General features: G+C 32.9%; 1 protein-coding gene across 1 annotated transcript in view; it reads right to left on the bottom strand.

Moving 5' to 3' along the window:
* LOC129800050 (uncharacterized) overlaps nt 1-19009 on the bottom strand; it is a 464496-nt gene extending 445487 nt beyond the window's left edge. Inside the window, exons 1-2 of the mRNA XM_055844411.1 lie at nt 18984-19009; nt 14138-15040 (exon numbers count right to left, since the gene is read on the bottom strand). Coding sequence (XP_055700386.1) covers nt 14138-14252 — 115 coding nt within the window. The 5' untranslated portion in view covers nt 14253-15040; nt 18984-19009. The remainder of the gene's footprint in view (nt 1-14137; nt 15041-18983) is intronic.
* Between the last annotated feature and the right edge of the window lie 1899 nt (nt 19010-20908).

Below are 20908 nucleotides of genomic sequence, written 5' to 3'. Positions count from 1 at the left end.
AAGCTCTTTGAGAGAATTTCCTGATGGAATTACGTTACAAAACATAGATATTTCAAGCAGGAAAAAACGAGAAAATTGTATTAGCTCTACATTAATGCGTGCCCGGAAACTTTCTACAGTCATTCTTTAGATGTACTATCCCTATGGAAGAGAGATGATATGAAAAAGTAGGGCAAAGACGAAATGTTTATAATTATTTCACAAGAAAAATTCTTCAGTAAATCTCGAGTTTGCAAATATACAAATCACACCAAGTTGCCTTCCAAATGTTTGAGGCAGGAAAACTTTTTCCATGATTATTCCAAGAAAATACACTTAGCAAAGGAAATCTTACATGCCTGATGAACGCAAAAACGAACTTCCTTTTAACTTAATTGAAGTTCCTGCTAAGGTTATTTTTTTCTCACTCATACACATTCATTCCCTTGCTCTTTTTCTCGAACAAGTTAGGAAATTTATTGTATGAATTTTTCTTCAATTGTCTGCACAAATACCAAAGTTTCACCGGTCACATGCGTGGAAAATAATTTTATGAAATATAACGTGAAACTTTTATTGAGGGGGTACAACACGTAGGAAAAATTTAATTCTCTTTTAATTGAAAATTTCATTACAATTGGTCTCATGGCATGAAATGCAGAAAGGTCTACTTTAGCATACATAGCAAAAAGGTGGAGCTTCCAACCGAAAAATTAGTTGACACGCTTGAACTTTGACCACTTCTGCCCCCCAAAAAAAAAGCTCACTAACCCCCCAAAATATGCAGAGTACGGTCTAACAAAAAAGCCTCGCTGGGTCATCATATTAAATGTTTTGTTAAATTTCAATGGATTTCAACCGACTATGTGTATGTTTTGAAGCCGGAAGAGGAAAATTTTGTGTAGATTTCCAAATAAAAAAAAATTACCAAAAACACGTACCACCTTACAAATAAAAATCGCCCCAGAGCATAACAGATTAATGGGCTTTATACGTTTCTGCAACATATCGTTGGATGTCATGTAATCTCCTCCTGGAACAAAAACCACCTCTTCCACCCTTATTTTTCACTGCATTGACACGAAAAAAGGCTACAGGATATGCTTAGTGAATCATACTTCACTGAAAAATAATTATTTACAACGAAACATGAAAGAGAATTCTACATTAATCGAAAAAATATAGTTTTGTAGGTGGAATCATTTCAGAAAGTTTCTGTGTACTCTTGACGGAGAAAATAAGAAGTTTGTAATTGCAACAAACTTTTTGTAAAATGTGATATTGCAATTCCATTTCGTCAGAGTTTATTTATAAATAATATACCAAAACTTCTATTCGTATATAGTAATATTAGAAAATGCATTTACTCGAATAAGTAAATTTCTTACCCCAAGTAACACAGATTGACCACAGATACGATATAATATCGTGATCGTAGATACGTCATTTGAGTGTTTTGATTCCCTTTGTTGAAAGTTTAAATGAAAGTATTACAGAGAAATCTGAAAGTACTAGTGAGGTTAGGTAATTAAGGTGACATCTTTACCCAAAAATTACCACACACATAGAATGAGAAGAGTTAGTTGAGGCTTTAAGGATTTAGAGTATTAATTAATACTATCTCTTTCCCAACTTCCACCTACACACGGTGAGCTCTGGACTGCAATCGAAATTTTCGGTTAGAGACCGACGGAAAAGGAGACTTCGGAGAACGAGCATTTGTAGCGATGGTTAGGTTGTCACAAAAAGGTGGTGCGCAGAAGAGAGAGCATTTTACTTGACAACGGATAGCTCTAAAACCATTCAGATATGGTTATTATCTTGCCATAAGGTGGCAATCGTTCGCAAAACTTAAAGCCAAAATTCCTATCACACAACACTAAGTGGGGTAGTGCTAATCCCACTTTTAGTGGAAAATGCCAAGATGTTTGTGTTTCGACACAAAAGCTGATTAATCAGTAATTCAATTCAAAATAAAATAATTGGTTGAGAAATATACTTAGTAAAATACTCCTTCTGTCAAGGAGAAGTAAAAAGTAGTCGAAAGTTGTCAAATGGAGTTCCAAATTGGTCAATTCAGGAAGTATGCCATCCATTTAATTGACTATAATGATCATCTTTGGTCAAAAAGGGGTTAGGCACCAAAACCAATCAACCATTTGACGTTTTCCATAAAGAGTTACCTCCTTTGGACCACCAAATTACCTCTCTTTATTCTTTGTGGAACTTAGTAAAAGCATAAGACACTACTGCAAAAGATAAATAGTCTTTAATTGTGTGCAAAACAACTCATCTTGTACTCATTTAACTGCAATTAAAATGGATGTGAGTTTAATTACGAATTTCCGACGTAACAATGACCATTAATGATGAATGATCAAAAAGATGCTCATTGAAAACAGCTAGCCCCAACGAGATAATATCTCTTTTTATTGTGTTAATCGTTCCTTTTCTTTCACTAATTCTTTCATAAAATTTCCGCGTACATCTCCTGATGACTAGTTTTTGCTACTTGGGAAGGATGATGGGGCATTGCGAAATTAATGTTCAATTGTTTTCTTTTTTAGTATATAAATCGTATTAAGATGAACTCGCGCTAGAAAAACGTTCTACGTCCATTGTAGACCGTTGAGAAGCACCTTCCCGTGGATCCTTCTTCCGTACCTCAAACAAACTTAGGCTAATGCTTGATAATATTTATCCCATAAAATCTAACAGAGTTAAGGAGCAGGGATTCTAGAAGAAATTTCCCTTGATTTCCGTAATCTATAAATTTTACAAGATAAGAATCCTAAAAGGTCAGCCTAATCTGGTGATCGCACTTATGACTTAAGCCGAGAGACAGCTTAACCTAATCATAATCACAATAATCTGTTTGTAACTATAATCCTTCTCTCGAATTAAGCCAAAAAACAGCCTAGTTAATGGGAAACTATGGGGAATTTTGCCTAATCATTGTTTTTATTATAATTATGTTAAGCCACCTTTCAGCTTAAGTCTTAAGTGGATTTATGGCATAAGTGTATTTGGGTCTTTGGGCTAAACTATATTTATTTTATATTTTGATGTCATTAGTGCGTGTCATTATTGGAAGCTATTACAATGTGTGCATTTGACAGGTCATTTTTTAGTCAGATATGAGTATTTTCCAAGTCATTTTGACTTATTATTATTATTATTTGTCTCTTATTTTGTCGTTTTAATTACGATCAAACAACTAATTTTATAAATCTGTACGATAAATATTTGCGCCGTAGGGGGAGGTGTGGCTCCTTTGAGTCGTGGGGCTACATTGTTGTACGATTTTTTCGCATATTTCTAATGAAAACTGGGTTTTGACGTGATGCAATTTGGATAGACAAAATAATTGTGGATCTAAATAAAATAATTGTAAGGCTTAGATTCATTTAAAAATAGGCGAAAAAGTCGTATAACAATCTAGGCCACAGCTCAAAGTAACCCCACCTCCCCCAATGAACAAAAAATGCTGCTTGGGTAGAGAAATAAGCGTCTGCTGATTTCTATTTTTTTCATTATTATTAATAATGCAGAATCGATAATAGTTTGTATATATTTCAAGGATTTTCTCTTGCGCCATATCCAAAATTCATCGCCAAGTATTCGTTTCGTATATGGATAGAATTCATCTATTTGTTACCGTAGTTATTCAATTTTAATCAATTGAATATAAACTTTCGGGTAGATTTTCGGCAATGCAAATTTGAGAGGTACGTCCGGTACGTTGCATGTTAGCAAAATTTCATTAAAATGTAATTTAATTTCTTTATTATGTACACTTTCCCATTTTCATAGCTGATAATCCAGAAAGAAAGACATAAAGGTGATTTTGATAATTTCAACATGAAAATGCACAGAGACAACAACACTGGGAATAATGGAGTAGATAGATATTGAAAAATAAAAATCATTATTCCAAAGTCATAACTCCAATATAAAACTTTAACAGGAAATGTTTTCTTGTACAACCTTTCCGTGCCAGCGGCGAGAAAAAAAAGACTCAAACTTTCTCGAAATGCTTTTATAGAATTTTAATGCCTCTCCTTGTCGGGATATGTTAACTTTGCCATATAAATTTCTCACTCTTTTCCCATCGTCTCCTGCCTTTTCAGGTTTGATTGGAGGAGAATGAGAGGAGATACTGGATGGAGGTTTAGGGAGAAAAAGGAAACCTTTCACGTTAGATGAAGACAAAGTTTTTTTTCACCCAGAACTTTTTTTTGATAAAATTTATGTCAAGAAAAATCAATATTTGGATCAGAACGGAGGAAATCATGTTGGTTAAAAGCTTTAATTAAGGATGGTACTCAATGTCAATCACTACATCATCATGTCCTAAAATATTTGGTAAAACAACTTGCCATGTCAAAGAAATATTTAATAAGAAATTTTAAAAAAACAATCATCAATAAAGCTTCGACGTGGAACTAATTGTGATCGTATTGAATACTAGGAAAAATACTGATATTTTTAGAAAAGTGATTTGGTATTTTATTATCAAATCAATTCTAATGATACATTTAAATATAAATTTTCTGTCGGGAATTTTTTTTAAATTTATTTTTGAATTTCATTCCAATCTATTCAAAATATTGTTTATTTGGGTTGTTCTGCCTTGTGCAGTTTTAAAACATTTTTGGTAATATACGTCTGAAATGAAATTTTTCCAATTGGAATTTGTACATTATCATCGTTTTACGTGTGCTTAACTCTTTTCGGACAAACAATACAACTTTATCAAATTTATTTTTGCCAAAAATTAGACATTCAGTTAGAAATTTATAAATAGAAAGATTTTTTTGGATCCAAAAGAATTTTGTAATCAAATAAGTCTTTAAGAATTTAGCATGGTTCCGGGAGAATCACAGAAAAAATATTTAACTTTTTTTTTAGAAAGGTGTTTCATATGATTTAATGCTTTTCCTAAAGGATAATAGAATTAAAAGATTATGTAAATTCCATAAATTAGGGGAATGGCTCATAATTTTGTCCAGTTTCTTATTTTGCACACTTTGACGATAAAATTGGACGCTAAAAATAAATTGATTAAAATGATGGATTTTTTCTATTTTTTGATGAATAATGAATTCTATCTAAATATTTGTTCTTTTTGAAAAATTTTAACTCTAAATACGTTAAATTTTGAATATGATTTGAGTTAAAATTGCTTTGTTGAAAATTCAGTGTGAGCAATTCCAAAGCCCTAATTACCAAGTCCTATTGACTTCGTTTAAAAGATCTAATGAGATTTTCTTTTAAATTTTGATATAAGGACATTAAAGATTGAAAAAACATCTACCTTAGAAGAAATGAATTTAAAAGGTAATCCAAAATTTTAGTAGATATTTTCAATTTTTTTTATATTTAGAGATTTGTTTCTACTTTATAATTTCTATAAAGGAAGTGCTTGTAATTTGGGATAGCTTGTAATTTTGGACACTTTGAGTGGAAATTTGGACACAACAAATTAATTAATTTAATTATAGAATTTCTTCTAATATTTGATGAATAATGTATTTTATCTCAATATTTGTTCTTTTTGGAAGATTTAAAAACTAAATTCGTTATATTTTGAATATGATTTGACTTAAAATTATTTTGTTAAAACTTCAGTGTGAGCAGTTGTTTACGAGAAATACAACAGAACTTCGTGTTGTTTATCTGTGCATCTGTGGTGAAGTGCTAATAATTTTTCTTTTACAGTTTTAAATTAATTCACATTAATATTGATTTTTGCATTTCAAATATGTATATCAACATTTTTTAATGTTAATTTTACACCCTTTTTAAGTGTAAAATTAACATGAAAAAGGGTAACTTTAATCCATAATATACCTAAAAAGCATAATATTTACACCGATTTCTGATCAATAATGCAGGGTATAATTAACATTTTCGGAATGTTATTTTAACTTTTTTGGATTTCTTTCAGTGTAGCAATATGACAATGTCATGCTATAATTTTTTTAAGTTTTGAAGTAATAAGGGCCTCTACACATTAGGAAAAATTCTCGTCAAAAATTCCTTTTTGAAGGAAATCGTCTGCACCGTCTGCACTGTCTGCACTTCTCTAGGTGAAAACATCATAATTCTGTCAAAAATACAATTTTTAACGAAAATTACTCCCAATGTGTAGAGGCCTTAACACTTAAGTCCAGTGAGAATAGAGAGGCTATTAGAAGGAAATCTATGAGCTATCACTGAAAAAAAAGAGGGTGCGATTAACTTTTTTTCCTCATAACTTTAACACTTTTTAGGTGTAAAAATATATCAATATTTTTTAATGTCAATTTTACATCTTTTTAAGGGTAAAACTAACATGAAAAGGGTAACTTTAACCCTCAATAAACCTGAAAAGGGTAATATTTACACCTATTTCTGATCAATACTGCAGGGTAAAATTAACATTTCCGGAATTTTATTGTAACTTTTTGGATTTCTCTTAGTGTATAAAACCCTTAACAACTGAACTGAGCTGAATATTCGAGTATTCCTTCCGAATTTACTATTAAAAAATTTTTAAATTTTCCATGTGACATTGTAATACTGCTATAGAATTTCCTCTAGAATTTCTCCTAAAATTCCAGTGGTTCTTGCTATTTTGGACAGGTCTCTTTTTCCATATTTTTTCTAAATTGTGTAAATGTTTAGTTTTTCTGATGACTAGGCCGTACAAATGCCTGAAGAAACAAAGGAATATCATCTCTTCAAAGGAGATGTAGACCACAAAGCTTTAAAAGAATCCAAAAAACAAGAGATTGCCTGAATTTGCGCGTTAGAATGCCGAAACGAAATCTCTTTAAATATAGAATATTTTCGGATTTTTAGGACACCCGATGGCTTCTTCTCGTAAAAAGGAAGAGGACTTGGTTTAATAGGTTCTTAAAATGGTCAACAATAGGCATCCTATCGCGTAAAATTAGCTGTCCAAAATTACAAGCAAGGTGTCCAAAATTACAGTCGAAATCATCTCTACATATTAATTCATTTTCAAACATACTAAAATTAATATTAGAAGAAATCAAATACGATAAACAGCTTGTCAAGATGCCATACAGCACTTCTAAAGGGACGTAACACAAAACTTGAATTTGTATGGAAAATACTGCATTTCAAACTTTGAACATTGGTGCATATAAGCACTCTGTCCCAAATTACAAGCACTTTCCCTAATTATCCTCGAGAATATATATATTTTTTTAATTCTAAATATTTCAAAAAACAACATATATTTTTTTGTGTATCCACAACCCCAAAAAGTTCAATTATTATACATTGTGTGTTTCAAATATTTATTTCACTTTGAAGCTTAATGTATGTTGTTTATTCTGCAATATACAATTTTCCCCTCTGCCGAATTTAAATGTAAAATTGTCTATTTATATTTAAATTTTATTATTTATATATTTTTTTAATTTGAAGTAATTGCATTTTGAAGTTATGTAACTATCATATCTATGTTTAAACGAAAAAATATCTTTTCAGGGAGATATGGGGTAGCTTTGAATTGGGGCGCTTTTCGAACAGAACTTTTTTCTACTTTTTTTTTAAATGGAATTGATCCTCATCATAATGTAATTTAGAAGCTTATGGTATGGTAAGGCCTAGTTGCATTTAAAAGCAGGAGAAAAATGCCTTAATTTCCAGGTGTCCCAATTAAAAACACTTCCCTCTATACTGTCCCTATCCTAATGAGACATTCCGAACAGTACAGTCAATAAAATTATACACAGAAATCCTATCAATGTAGATTGAATTTCAAAAGTTGGTGATAAGTGAATTATGCTAAATGCTCATTTATTAAACTACCCATTTAGTTGTCAAACAGTATAGGTATTAAAAAATGGATAATAAAAAAAACCCAATTACAAGTAATTTAAATTATTTATTCGCTTATACGGATTAATTCCCATTGATTATACTTGCAATTAAAGTATCATTTATAATTATTCGAGGATTGCAATGGATTAAACAAACGTTCAAATTAAATAATAATTAAATTGGATTGAATTGCATAACATTTTATTTGTTTAAGGCTTGTCCAACAAAATTTTACTAATGGAATTTCTGTAATTAATTTCCAATTAAAAGATCTCTCATGCTTTGGCTTTGGCAAAGAAATATTTGATTAGTTAATTCAGTTGCATTTAAATTAATTAATTTAATTTAAAAGATACATTATATCCCAATATTTGGAACAATTTAAATCTTACAGTTTGTATAAGCGATCGTTAGTCGGATAGCATTTATAGTAATAGAGCAACATTTGTGATCGTTGAGATAAATGAATTCCGATTCATGTGAAAAGCATTTTCGATTTCACCATTCTCCATCTTTTGGAAATGAGACAAAAATTTATTTAAATTGGAATTGAGAGATTTGATATTGGAGCAATTTGAATGCATCATATCCAGAGACGGTTGAGTGTCTCTGCAGATATTCCTGGTGATGATGAAAACTAGTCACATAGAGCAAATATTTGACGACATTTCCCTGTCAATTGTTGTGTGTTTGGTGTCACAGAGATTTCCCAGAAATTTTCTCTTCGTGTAAGTAAATATGTTATTCCATTTAGGGATGTGATACATGGTTTGGAGTCAAGGATATTTGCAAATAAAAAATTGTGTAGGGGAGACTGACCCTTTTTCGCGAACATCACAAAAGATTTCATTCCCTCTGGCATCAAGTGTTAGTGTTGATGACAATATTTCCGTCCATTCCCCACAACGTTCTTGACATGACATAGAACAAAATCATTTCCGCCCATTGGCAGTGTTTTTCATCCCCATGCTCAAAGAGAGCCTCGAGCATCGCTGGAAGAGATCATAAATTCCATGAAAACTCCCATGTTACTCTCAACTAGGGGTACAGTACTAAATATCGGACATGTTACATATAAGCCTCCAAGCCTAGCTTTGAAATGTAATTTTTTTTTCAGGGTTGTTATTTTAAACTTAGGAAAGTAGTTTATGATGAATATTACTTCCAAAATTGTTCCTAATGCATATAAAATTGATTTAAAAAAGACATTGCTTTGTTTTCAATATCGGACACAAAGTTTCTTGAAGTCTCTTGCTCTTCCGAAAGCGAAGTTCTTTTATTTCTTTGGCATTGCAAAAACAGTAGACATTAGAAAAAAATGAATATTTATTAAATTTTCAGACAAAGGAGAAGTGTCCGATATTGGAAGCTGCTCGAAATTTGACACACTCCCCCATAGAATAATTCGTAATAAATGTAAAAACACCCTGGTTCAACGGTTTTACCAAAGACAATTCTTACTAAAATAAAGTCATTTATACCCTTCTACCTTTTGGTAATTTAATAAAAATAAAATTTGAAAATAGAGGTTTTCAATCAAATTTAAATTCTTTTGCGTAAAAAAGCATTATCCAGAAAAAGGCAAAAATATCAAATTAAAACTTTTAACAAAATCAACTGTACTGATGATTAAATAATATGGAATGGATAATACAATTTCAAAATATTTAACTTAAAATGAAATATTGAAACACAATAAAATATTTAAATAAATATTAATGAACCGAACATTTTTTTCACTAAAAATAATTGAATTAAACATTAAACCAGGGGGGTGAAATTAGCTCTTAAAAATGCGACTAGTTTCAGTATAAATTTTTCCCTGTTTTCGTACATATTTCGCGAGATATCTCCAAAACTACGTAGGTTGTCAATTTGGGGTTTTCGGTTGCCTTTTCGTTATTAAATTGGCTTATAATTTGTACTTGTTTTATTTGCTAATTCATTCTAGGGTGGAATAACCGGCTATCGCCATGTTTAGGAAAAAATTAAATTCATTTAATCATAACTTTTGAATCCTTGTTACAAGATAAGTCAAATTTGACACAAAGTTACTTAGATGTATTGGCTCTAGATACGTGAAAACAATAATCCTAGAACATAACGCTGGACTACTTAAAAAACTGATTTTTATTGATAATGCAAAAATAACCATTTCGTCGCCACTTTTTACCACTTTTCGCCAGTTTTGTAAAATTTGTAACCACTTCTCGCCAACCACTTGAAAAGAACCACACTCGGTTATTTTAGGCAATGTTATGAAAAGAATACATTCACCATTTCTCTTTCCTTGTGATCACTTTATTATTATTCTCTTTAAATGATTTTTCTTCACTTTTATTTGAGAAATCAAATTATGGGGCTTTTGCAGAAAGTAAACAATGCAGATTTGACAACTGAGAATGTACGAAGTGAAGTTAGCGTCGCCTATTGAAAAGATATGGCGACAGGTGGTAAAATCAATTCCAGAATATTACCACTTCTCGCCATGCCTCATTTTTATACAAAAATAATATAAAATGAAATATTAATTGACTAAATACAAATTTTATGTATTCCACAAGTGCAATTAAATATTCAATAGACAAATTATTTACCCAAATAGGTATTTTTGGCCTGATGAAAATTTGACGACACTTAGTACATTTGGTAAGAGATGTTGGATTCGATGCACTTGCTTAAAATATTGCTCTAAAAAGTGATCAAAATCGTGAATCCAAAACGAATAATTATTATTTTTCGATTCTATACGTAGAAGCAGAAACAATACAAAAAAATTGCGACTCATTTATTTCATAAATTGCGAAAAATAGCGATTTCAATGTAAGTGGCGACAAGTGGGGCACTGGCGAGAACTGGTGATTCCACCCTACAATGACATAAAGCAGCTAATAAACTCAAAAGTTTTTTAGGCATGCTAGAAACATAGGAAATGTCATGCCCCTGCATCAAACTCTGCAATTCAATCTCTATTTTTTTTTAAAGATTTTTCATCAAAATATCCAAACGAACTTCTTATGTGCTAATAAGTTTTGTGAGACTCCATTACCCTAATTATTTCAAAATTAACAAAAGCCCTCAGCAAATGTCGGAATTTTAGTAGCCCTATTGATCAGAAGGCATTCTGTCCGATGAAATGTAACAGGAGACAAGAATAAAATTGTAAAAATTTAAAAAGGTTTAGTGTTTCTGTCTCTATTTATTTTCAATTCAAATTAAATGAAAAAAAATAGAAAAATGCGTTGTTATAGTAGGACTTTTGAACCTAGAGGAGTTGGATGGATAAAGCCCGTCCTGAGGAAAAATTATCTAAGCCAACGGTATGAATACTGTTCAGTTAGGGTGGTGATTCAGACGGGTGCTATGAAGGCTAACTTCAGAGGCAAAATATCGCCAGGCTCCGCCGATAGGGGAGAATACTCTCCCTTCGAACGTTCATGCCTTCGAATAATGCAAATTTCTCTTACTTTTCCTAAGAGATTTCCACATGATTGTCACATAATTATCTATAATTGATAATAAGCTAACTAATATTTAATAGAAATGTTTAAGGCTCTAAGGAAAACTTAAGGAAAATTCACATTATTCGATGACATGAACGTTCGAAGGGAGAGTACTTTCCCCTATATCATCAGTCGCATCGACTGTTGTCCTATCTACATTTTCTTTGTGTCAGTATTTCACGCAAGGACTGATGTCTAAATCATGTAGCTTTCATCAAATGCAAGCCGCATGATTCAGACGTCGATCGACAGTTGCAGATACAGCAACGCTTAATGCAACCGACGATATGGAGCGGTGGGCATCAATAGATTATCCCAAAGGCGAATACGAGTCGGCTCTTTAATCGGATTTCAACTCTGAAGATGTGATCACGCCTGATTAGCGGCTTATAGAATGGTGTTATGGTGATTCTTTTTCCGGAAAGCAAACGAGAAAAGGTAGTCCAACATGTTTCGGTGTACGGGTGTAGAATTCTAGACACATTACGATTTTATCATAAATATGAAACGATTATCAAAAGAACTCATTTTTATCAAGGTTTGTAGAAGTGAGTACGCCTACTAAAGCTACAACGGTTATAATTTGAACGGGGTAAGTTATTTTCCCCTTTTTAGAAGAGGAGAGCATACAGATTGCTCGTGGAGAGATGAGGCAGTCTGGATTTGATCGTATAACTAGAGGGATGGAGCTTAGTGTCCTGGGCCAGTTGGAGTGGAAAACTTGGATACCACGGGGGCCTAGGACTATAGGTTTACGAAATCTATTTTAGGTTAAAAAACAAGATAGGGAAAGCGCGGTACTTTTGAACGATTCAAGCTTCGAACAACTCATGTTTTCACTATGTTTTTTAATGAGTTTGCCCTATTATTATAATATATCTTAATAGCTTGTCCAAAGCTATTAAGCTGAATAGCTTTGGAGCTCTGAAGCTTCAATCTCCCGAAGGTAGCGCGTTCCCTACTGATTTTTGAATAGATTCTTTAAATAGACTCTCACAGTAAAAAATATTTTAAATAAAACTTTAGAAATTGAAGTTATGAAAACCATTGTGAAGAGGCACAGGGGCAAGCGCGCTACCTTCGAACTCGGACGTCTCAAGCTTCGAACAATTCAAATTTTTCTCTATGTTCCTCATGAATTTCACCCATAGTTATTTTCTGAAAATTTGAGGCATCGAACTATCTATTAAAATATATATTATAATGGTTCAAATTTAATTATAACACATTGAAAAAAATGATTTGTGCGAAGCTTAAATCATCCGAAGGTAGCGCGCTTTCCCCTAAGACCTGCTCGGCTCGGTTATTTTTCTCAGATTTTTGTTTTGTTTGAATTTCAAACTTTGTCGTAAGGTCTTTTTAAACTTCTAAATACCGTAGATGCGGAAGACTGTACCACTGCTTTTCTTAAGCTTTTCTTTGATTCTAGTACTTAAGGATGAGTCAGAGTCCATAAAGTTACTGAAAGATGGTCTAAAGTTCATTTTCAGACATGGGCCCATCAAGCATAATAAAAAGTGAAGCTATTTTCTTGTAAAAATTTTTGCAGATATTGCACCGCGACTCAAACAAATTTGCTCGTAGTTCTTGTATTATTTCGACGAACATTATGAAATATGTATTTTTGGATAACTTTTAATGAACGATTTCGAAATACATCAGACTGATAAGTCAATTTTCTGTACACTGAGAAAAAAAGAGGCTGCGATTAAATTTTTTCGTCATAACTTTAACACTTTTTGGTGTAAAAATATATCAACATTTTTTAATGTTAATTTTACACCTTTTCAAGGGTAAAATTAACATGAAAAAGGGTAAATTTTGACCCCTAATACACCTGAAAAGGGTAATATTTACTCCTTTTTTGGATCAATACAGCAGGGTAAAATTAACATTTCCGGAATATTATTTTAACTTTTTCGGATTTCTCTCAGTGTAGGAAAAAGCTTGCCAATGGTCTTCAGTACCTCCATGCAAAAGCGTATGGAAAAATGAAATGTTGAAAGGCCCCTGTTTTTAAATGCTGGAATTAAAAGCTTACGAAAAGCAAGGATGCAAAGCCATCTTCATCTACGGTAATTGAAATTCTGAAGAGAGTGTAGTAAGTTAATACTAAAGTGAGATAAAATATCAGGGTTCTTAAAGGATTAAAGTTAGAATTGATTAGAATTGAACTCGTTTTATTTTGTTTCTAAATAATAGAGTTAAATATTAAAGGTATCTTAATCTTTAAATTTAAGGGTATACTGCTGAAATCTTTCAAAGCTCATGAAATATTCAAACGAACACTTTTAATCCTAACTCCCCTTTTCGATACAGAATATTGTTCACTATTTTATCATAAGATTTAAAAGGAAGTGCTCCAGTGCATTTTCACATCCACACCCTTATTGTGCCGGTGTTTGGGGAATGTTTTTGGGGTGGAAAATTTTCCGGAGCAATAAAATTTTGACACAATTTACCCTTATCTCATTTGCAGCAGAGCTTCTATGAAAGAGTCTCTCAGGGTCGGGTACCACACAATCACATGAAGCACTATTTGTCTACACATTAATTCACCGAAAACCCATGTCACCCCTTTTAGCCACCCACCCCTCTTCGCTGTCCGCACCAGTTCATCCCCCTAGGGTTTGACTTTTCCGGGCATTTGCCAGGAGCGTAAAGTGGTGAGAATGAAATTTCAGTTAATCAAATGATACAAACGGAGGATTTTGTGAGGGGTTTGGGGTGGCTGTTGTTTGTGTATGTGTGAATGCCTTTTGAGTGTGTTAAACAATGATTTTGTATGGTGAAAATTTTAGTAACATAAAACTTACCCGGATCCTCGTCATCATCGGCCCAGTCCATCTGGGTGGAAACAATGGGAAAACATACGAAAGCTGTACAAATGATGATGGCCAACCGCAAAACTAATGCTAATCTTAAACCCATCTCCGGCCGGTTACACTGAGGTCACCATAAAACTCCACTTCCTTTCGTTTTCCTCTTTTCTTTTTTTTTTGCTCAGCTTCCGCCCACTTTGGCCCCCTCGTTTTTGGTTCACTATCCCACTTCTGAACTTGTGGAAGAGTGAGTTTGGGGTGCTTTTATTGTAATGGCTGTGGGCCTAGGGGTAGGGGCTTGGAATTGTTCTTCCTATCAAAAAGAAAATATTCACCACTCACAATAGATTTTTTGGAGATTGTGATCGACTGAGATGGTATGTCTTCACCTTTCACTGGATTGACGAGTTTCCTAGTACTAAACCCATATAGGGGTAATTACCGAGCATGACACTATTTCACTGTTCAATGACAACACTAGTTATTATCTCTTGCACAGCACCTTGGCCATTTGGACACTGACCAGGAGGATGTGGAGGCTTGCAGGACTAAAAGATGGACACCGTGTGACAGATGAATGAGGAAGAATGAGGAGTGTGATTTGACGGATGAGAAAACCAAAGGATGTTAGTCACATTTCACACTCATAATCCCATCAAAAATGTCCATCTGCTGGACACAATAATATCTCTCCACCATAAACTTTTTCGATCAACAGCACTTTTTGTCACTCTATGTCTTTCGTATTTGATGTCCTTTCACCCGGACTAGTTAATTACTTATCCCTAGCAGTTGAGCATCATTTTGGATAATGGAGATCCAACGGATACACCGCCTCTTATTTGCATTAAAAGCCTCGGTCAAAATGATCCCGAGTGGTGATGAAAATGATGTGCACTGGGGTGTAAAGGAAAGTTTTACTCTCAATTCAAGGCATAAACTTTCCCCCTAACCCTTGTCCTCGGGCTCTTTAGCTGTGATTCTTTCATATTCACAGATTGTGTTACTCCTTGCAACTCAGTCAAATATCTCGGAATAGACTCATATTTGCATGGTAGATGCTTTTAAGATCCACAATTTCGAAAATGACTACACTGAGAAAAAAAGAGGGTGCGATTAACTATTTTTCCTCGTAACTGTAACACTTTTTAGGTGTAAAAATATATCAACATTTTTTAATGTTAATTTTACACCTTTTTAAGGGTAAAATTAACATGAAAAAGGGTAACTTTAACCCCTAATACACCTAAAAAGAATAATATTTACACTGATTTCGGATCAATAATGCAGGGTAAAATTAACATTTCCGGAATGTTGTTTTAACTTTTTCGGATGTCTCTCAGTGTAGTCGCTTAAACTTAGAACAAAGACTAGTGTGCAGTAGCTACCGTATTATTGGAATACCTTTTATTTGAGACTCGAATTACTTGAGAAAAAAATCATATTGCATAAAAAGTATGTTCAGATTTTCAAATAACCATTCCCCAATCCCTATTCTATGGTCCAATTAGACAGCTGACCATATACAGCCTAAAGTTTGGACCTCGTTTATGCAAGTTTACAATTTCTAAACAAAAATCACTGAAGGACTTATCGCCTTTAATGTTATACTCTATGCCAATATTTTTCCAAACGAACTAAATTTTTAGTTGGTCAATTTGAAGCCTCTGATTTTCGAAAAAAAAACTAGCTTGAGGCTCATGGTTATGTTTGAGTTCATATTTATCTTTTGTTTTAGACCTTTATAAATCTTTTATAAATATTTTTTTTTACTTTTATTTATATTACTTTTATTTATAATTTTAAAATCGTTACCTTCGTATCCGAGGCAAAGTATTGTTTTTTTGTTCAAGAAGTTTGAATAACAAACGAAAAGTTAAAAGTCTGAACTTCATTTTAAAAGGAGATTTTTAGGAAAATATTTATTTTTTTAAGGATATTGCTCTACAAATTTTAAGAAATAAACTGCAAGATATTGTTCATAATATTTTTGGTCTAGCAATAAAATTTGTGCCTACCGCTGTCGTACATTGAGAATCAACCTCCGAAGAAAAATTATAGACTTGAACCTTCCATAGGTTGTATATGACAACAGTATCATTTAAGAAATATTTCCAGAATAAAATTTAAAAACTAAAATGAAAAGCATTCTAAAGCTCCATAAGGGACAGGGCTCAAATAGTTTTAGGCCGATCCTTGGAAAGTTTGATAATAAAGGATTAGGTAAAGAAGAGGTTTCCAAAGAACCTCTAATCAGTAATCATACGACTCATTAAAACCTCAGTGTATAACAGTTTGAAAGAACCAACTTCGACGACCCCCTGTAAAATTTTGCAGGTTAAATATTCTCTAGAAGTTTGGAACTATTTGGACCTGTAAGGTCCAAATAGTTTCAAGCTGATCTTCGAGAATATTTAGCCTGCAAAATTTAGTAGTAAAGTTTTATACCAAACTGTTATACACTGGGATCTTAGGATCACTGGTCAGAGATTTTCAACATACCTTTCCTTTGCAAAATCCTTTACTGGCAAACTTTATAGGCTAAATAATGCTAAGTATTAGCCTGAATGTAGTTGGGACCTATGGCTTCATAAGGGTTAGAAAAAGCCGCCGTTTTTCAAAATCGCTCTTCATACCTAAAGTTTAGCTATGTGGCTTAACTGATCTAAATTCTTATCAGGCAATAGATTTGGATGAGTTTTGCCATAACATTGGATATTATGGGCAAATGATTCATTAGGTTTTGAAAAATCATTTGAATTGCTTACTATTTGGAATTTCCTTTGGAACACCTTTGGAAACTGGGCTAAAACTTTCGTTTGAAACCCATGCGAAGCGGTATTCAGAGGCTTGTCTCAGGTCCTAAAGGTCTCATATTTCTAAATAACAAGTAATTTCAGGGATTATTCAAGATCTTTTAGAGATCATTTGCCTTTAATACATCACCTTAAATGCAGATTTTCCCAAAAAAGAAATTATAACAGTTAATCTGCATGAATAAACTTTAGGTCTGAAGCCTTTGTTTCAAGCCTACGTCTGAAAAAAAATATTTCGACAGTATTTTTGAAACTTTACCTTACTCTTACGAATTTTTTCGGGTTAGTTGATTAAAAGATAAGGTTTAAACAAATATTTTTCACCAATCCTTAGTCGATTAATCGATTTTAGAGATTTTTATAAAGGAGATATACATTAAAATCGTTGTAGCTATTTTCGGAATAATCTTAAATTCTAAAATAAATTAAGTTTAAAATATTCAAATTGATCTTCTAGCGCTGATTTATATTTTAAATATATATATATATATATATATATATATATATATATATATATATATTATTTTCAAATTACAAAACTAAAACCCTTGAGATAAAATTCAATAAATGTTTGAAAAACTAAATTGTAATTTAAATCCTGAATTTCCCTAAATTGTTTTCTCTCACGTTTCATATCATGAAATACATTAAAAAAAATTTAAAAAAAAATAATAATTAAATAGAATTATGTATTTTAAACATTAAGAGTTTGATTTATACCAGATTTCATTGACGATTCTGAACTTTATACTATTATAATTTTTTAAATTTATTTTAACTGTATAATAAAGTCTTTTAACCCATTCAGTCAATGTACCAGAAATACTTGATATAGAATGTTCATATTTTGGGATTAGTTTACTACAGATTAATAGATGAATTTTTTGAAAAGATTTTTTTTTTATCTCTTATGGGGGCGCGGAGAGCCCCTGTCGAACACACGTCTTAACGGTCACTGAATTTAAATTCTGTGCATTAATTCATTATAAACTCTATTGCTTTAGATAGAGTAACTATCCAAGAAAACACATTGGCAATCAGAATTTAAATCAGGAAAGAGGAAAAAAATTTGCATGATCTTCCGTGAAGCAAGAAAACAATAACAAAATGTATTTTCATCCCTGTCGGACTGTTTTTTACAAGTAATTGAAGAATTAAAGTTACTAAAAATTCATTCCCGATAGCAATTCGGATAAAAATTGCCCAGAAATAGGGTAAGTGTGTCAAATTCCGGCCAGCTTGCAATTTCGGACACCTTTTGTGTTCCTCGAATTTCCAGGAACTTTTAGATTTTACGTACTCTAGAGATTATACAATGCAAAAGAATAACAAAAAATTTAGCTCTGACAAACGAGATGACGTGAAAAAGATATTGGAGGAATTCCCGAAGGGCAAGGAACTATGAGAATGAAGGTGGCCGAAATAGGGCACCAAAGCTATGTCTATATTTTTATTCATTTTAAAATATATTAAAAATGATTATAGAGTAAATAAAAACGGTAAACTCTTTACAAGATTTCAAGCAACATTCTTTAAGACGAAAGAATAAAAAAATCAATTTGAATTTAAAATATTACATTTCAAACTTGAGACTTTGTCGCTTGCATCCAACTATGCCGAAATTTGGCACACTTACCCCATATCATCTAAAACCACTAAATTTCCGTATGATGTATAATACCGTGGTAAGGAATGGGTTAATGCGCTTAAATATCAGAGATGACATGATAATTTCTTTTCGATAGTATCGACTGTCGATTCTGAAAATTTTAAATGATAGTTACTCAATTTATGCGTGATAAAAATCCTTATCAACAATTACATACTTTTAAGAATGGTACACCAAGTGGTCCAGTAGTGTTTAAAAATCTGTTATTCTCTTAATCTACCAGATATAGATTTATCGCTTCTATCGATTCGTTAGTATTGAGAAGTTTAACATTCCGCCCGAGATTTCCAATGAAAGAATCACAGCTCCCATAAGACAAGGATGCTTATTTTCTATTTTTGGGGTTGTAATTCACCTAAGTTAGAACCACTCTCTCTCTCTCTCTCTCTAAATATAGTGCTGAGCCAAATTTAAACCAGAGACACACGGTTGAAAACTCACTATCCCCGTTTCCTGGGGGTTGTTTAGTCTTTGGTAAAACTAGAACACACACTGCCCTGGCCTCCAAAGTGATGGCAATGGGCCAAAAAAGTGGGAAAAACACCTTCACTGGACTGAGGGGTGTAATGTTAATTCAACTGATAAGACTCACAGGATCATACAGAGGGTTCTGCTCTCATATACAGTCTCTCACATCCGCATTTATAATCATTAACTTAGGGGATTCACCACTGTCAGATGCATCCTCGTTAAATTGAGACACCAGAACCCCTTTTTCACCAGCAAAAATCACCCCAAAGCAACGCACAAAAGCCTCACAGGGCTCTTTCCTCTGGGAATTATTTGCAATTTATGTAAATTTAGCGCTCAATGCCAAAACTTTTCTTTACACTTGAATATTTTAGCTGTGCGTGGCTCTTCAACTAAATTTATTTAATTACTTCTTCGTGTTTTTTTTTTCTTTGTGCCGTCCCACACAAGGCCATCTCATGCACCCTTCAACCCCCATGATTCAGCTTCCGGGGCATCAATTTTGGGGGGCAATAGGGAGAACCAAGGCAGAAAAAAAGACAAAGAACCCAATGAGGGCTTTTAACCAGAGGAAAAAAAGTGTAGAATAGACCAGTGAAGAAATAAATTGGGTAATGTAGCATGGAATGTAATTAAAACACCTCATTAGTGAGGATGAAGGAGAAAATGCAAAGTTTACAGAACGAAGGAACAGCATCCCTTGGAAGCCCCAAGTCCCCAGGAAAAAAAAGCCAGGGTGAAAAAAAAATCTCCTAGTTGTACAACCAAAAATCACCCAGAGGTGTTGCGGGGGATTATGGAGAAAAAAAAGGCGAATAAAGTCATAAAGGCAACCCCTCTAAGTTTATCCAAACAACCGGATGACTTATCAAAAATCTTAATAACCAAATAAATGATTTACAGACTCTCGGCAGCATCCAAACGGAAATGCTATTTTATTGTTTTCGAATTTACAATTGGATTTGGATAAACAACCTCCGTTGCTGGAGTAAATGTATAAAATTAGTGGATTTTACGATTATTATGGTAATTCTCTCCACTCCATCACCTCACTTTCTCAATTTTCCTTTTTTTTGCGGCCAGACCTATATAATTCTTCCTGGAAAATTCCACCGAGCATTTGCAACATTTGTTGGAAATTGTTGCGGGGTCGTCATCCTAACTGAATCATGATTTATGATTACGCAAATTTAACAAGATTCAAATTTGTTACCCTGGATTTTTTCTCGGTTTTCTCTGAATGTCAGTTATAAACATTTAGGTAGGCTTTAGAAGTTTATTATGAATTGAATTCTTGAAGAAACAATAGAGAATATTTTCCAGAATACTAATTGTTTAATAGGATTCTTAAAGCATTCTTTTATTTTACTTAAATATACTTAAGGTTAGCATCGTTATTATTATCTTGCCCATCTTACCACGTAGTTTATAAATAAATAGGGCACACCATAAATTGTCGGAAAACTTCAATCAGTCAGGGAAAGCACATAGACTTATTCCAAAGCTTTCGGCTTGGTCTCCATAAGCATTCATCAGTCGTGAGGTCTTTACAAAAGTTCTCTAAGAATCTGTATTTTTCAAGATTTTTTTTAGGAATTGAGACAGGGCACTATAGGGAATTGAGGCACTAGTTCACACTGTTTTTCTACAATTTTTAAGATTTTTGGCATAAATTCCATTTGTGCCTTCTTGTATTTTACTGAGTGTAAAAAGCCGGCATCCTAAGAATTTTGAAGAAACTGTGTAAAGTACTGCCCCAATTCCCTCTTGCGCACCAGTCTACTCCTAACAAAAATCCCGAATGAGTCG

The sequence above is a fragment of the Phlebotomus papatasi genome, chromosome 1 (genome assembly GCF_024763615.1).
Source record: "Phlebotomus papatasi isolate M1 chromosome 1, Ppap_2.1, whole genome shotgun sequence".
NCBI classification, from domain to species: domain Eukaryota; kingdom Metazoa; phylum Arthropoda; class Insecta; order Diptera; family Psychodidae; genus Phlebotomus; species Phlebotomus papatasi.
The sequence above is the reverse complement of the archived record's forward strand: the minus strand, read 5'-3'. Positions and strand labels throughout refer to the sequence as shown.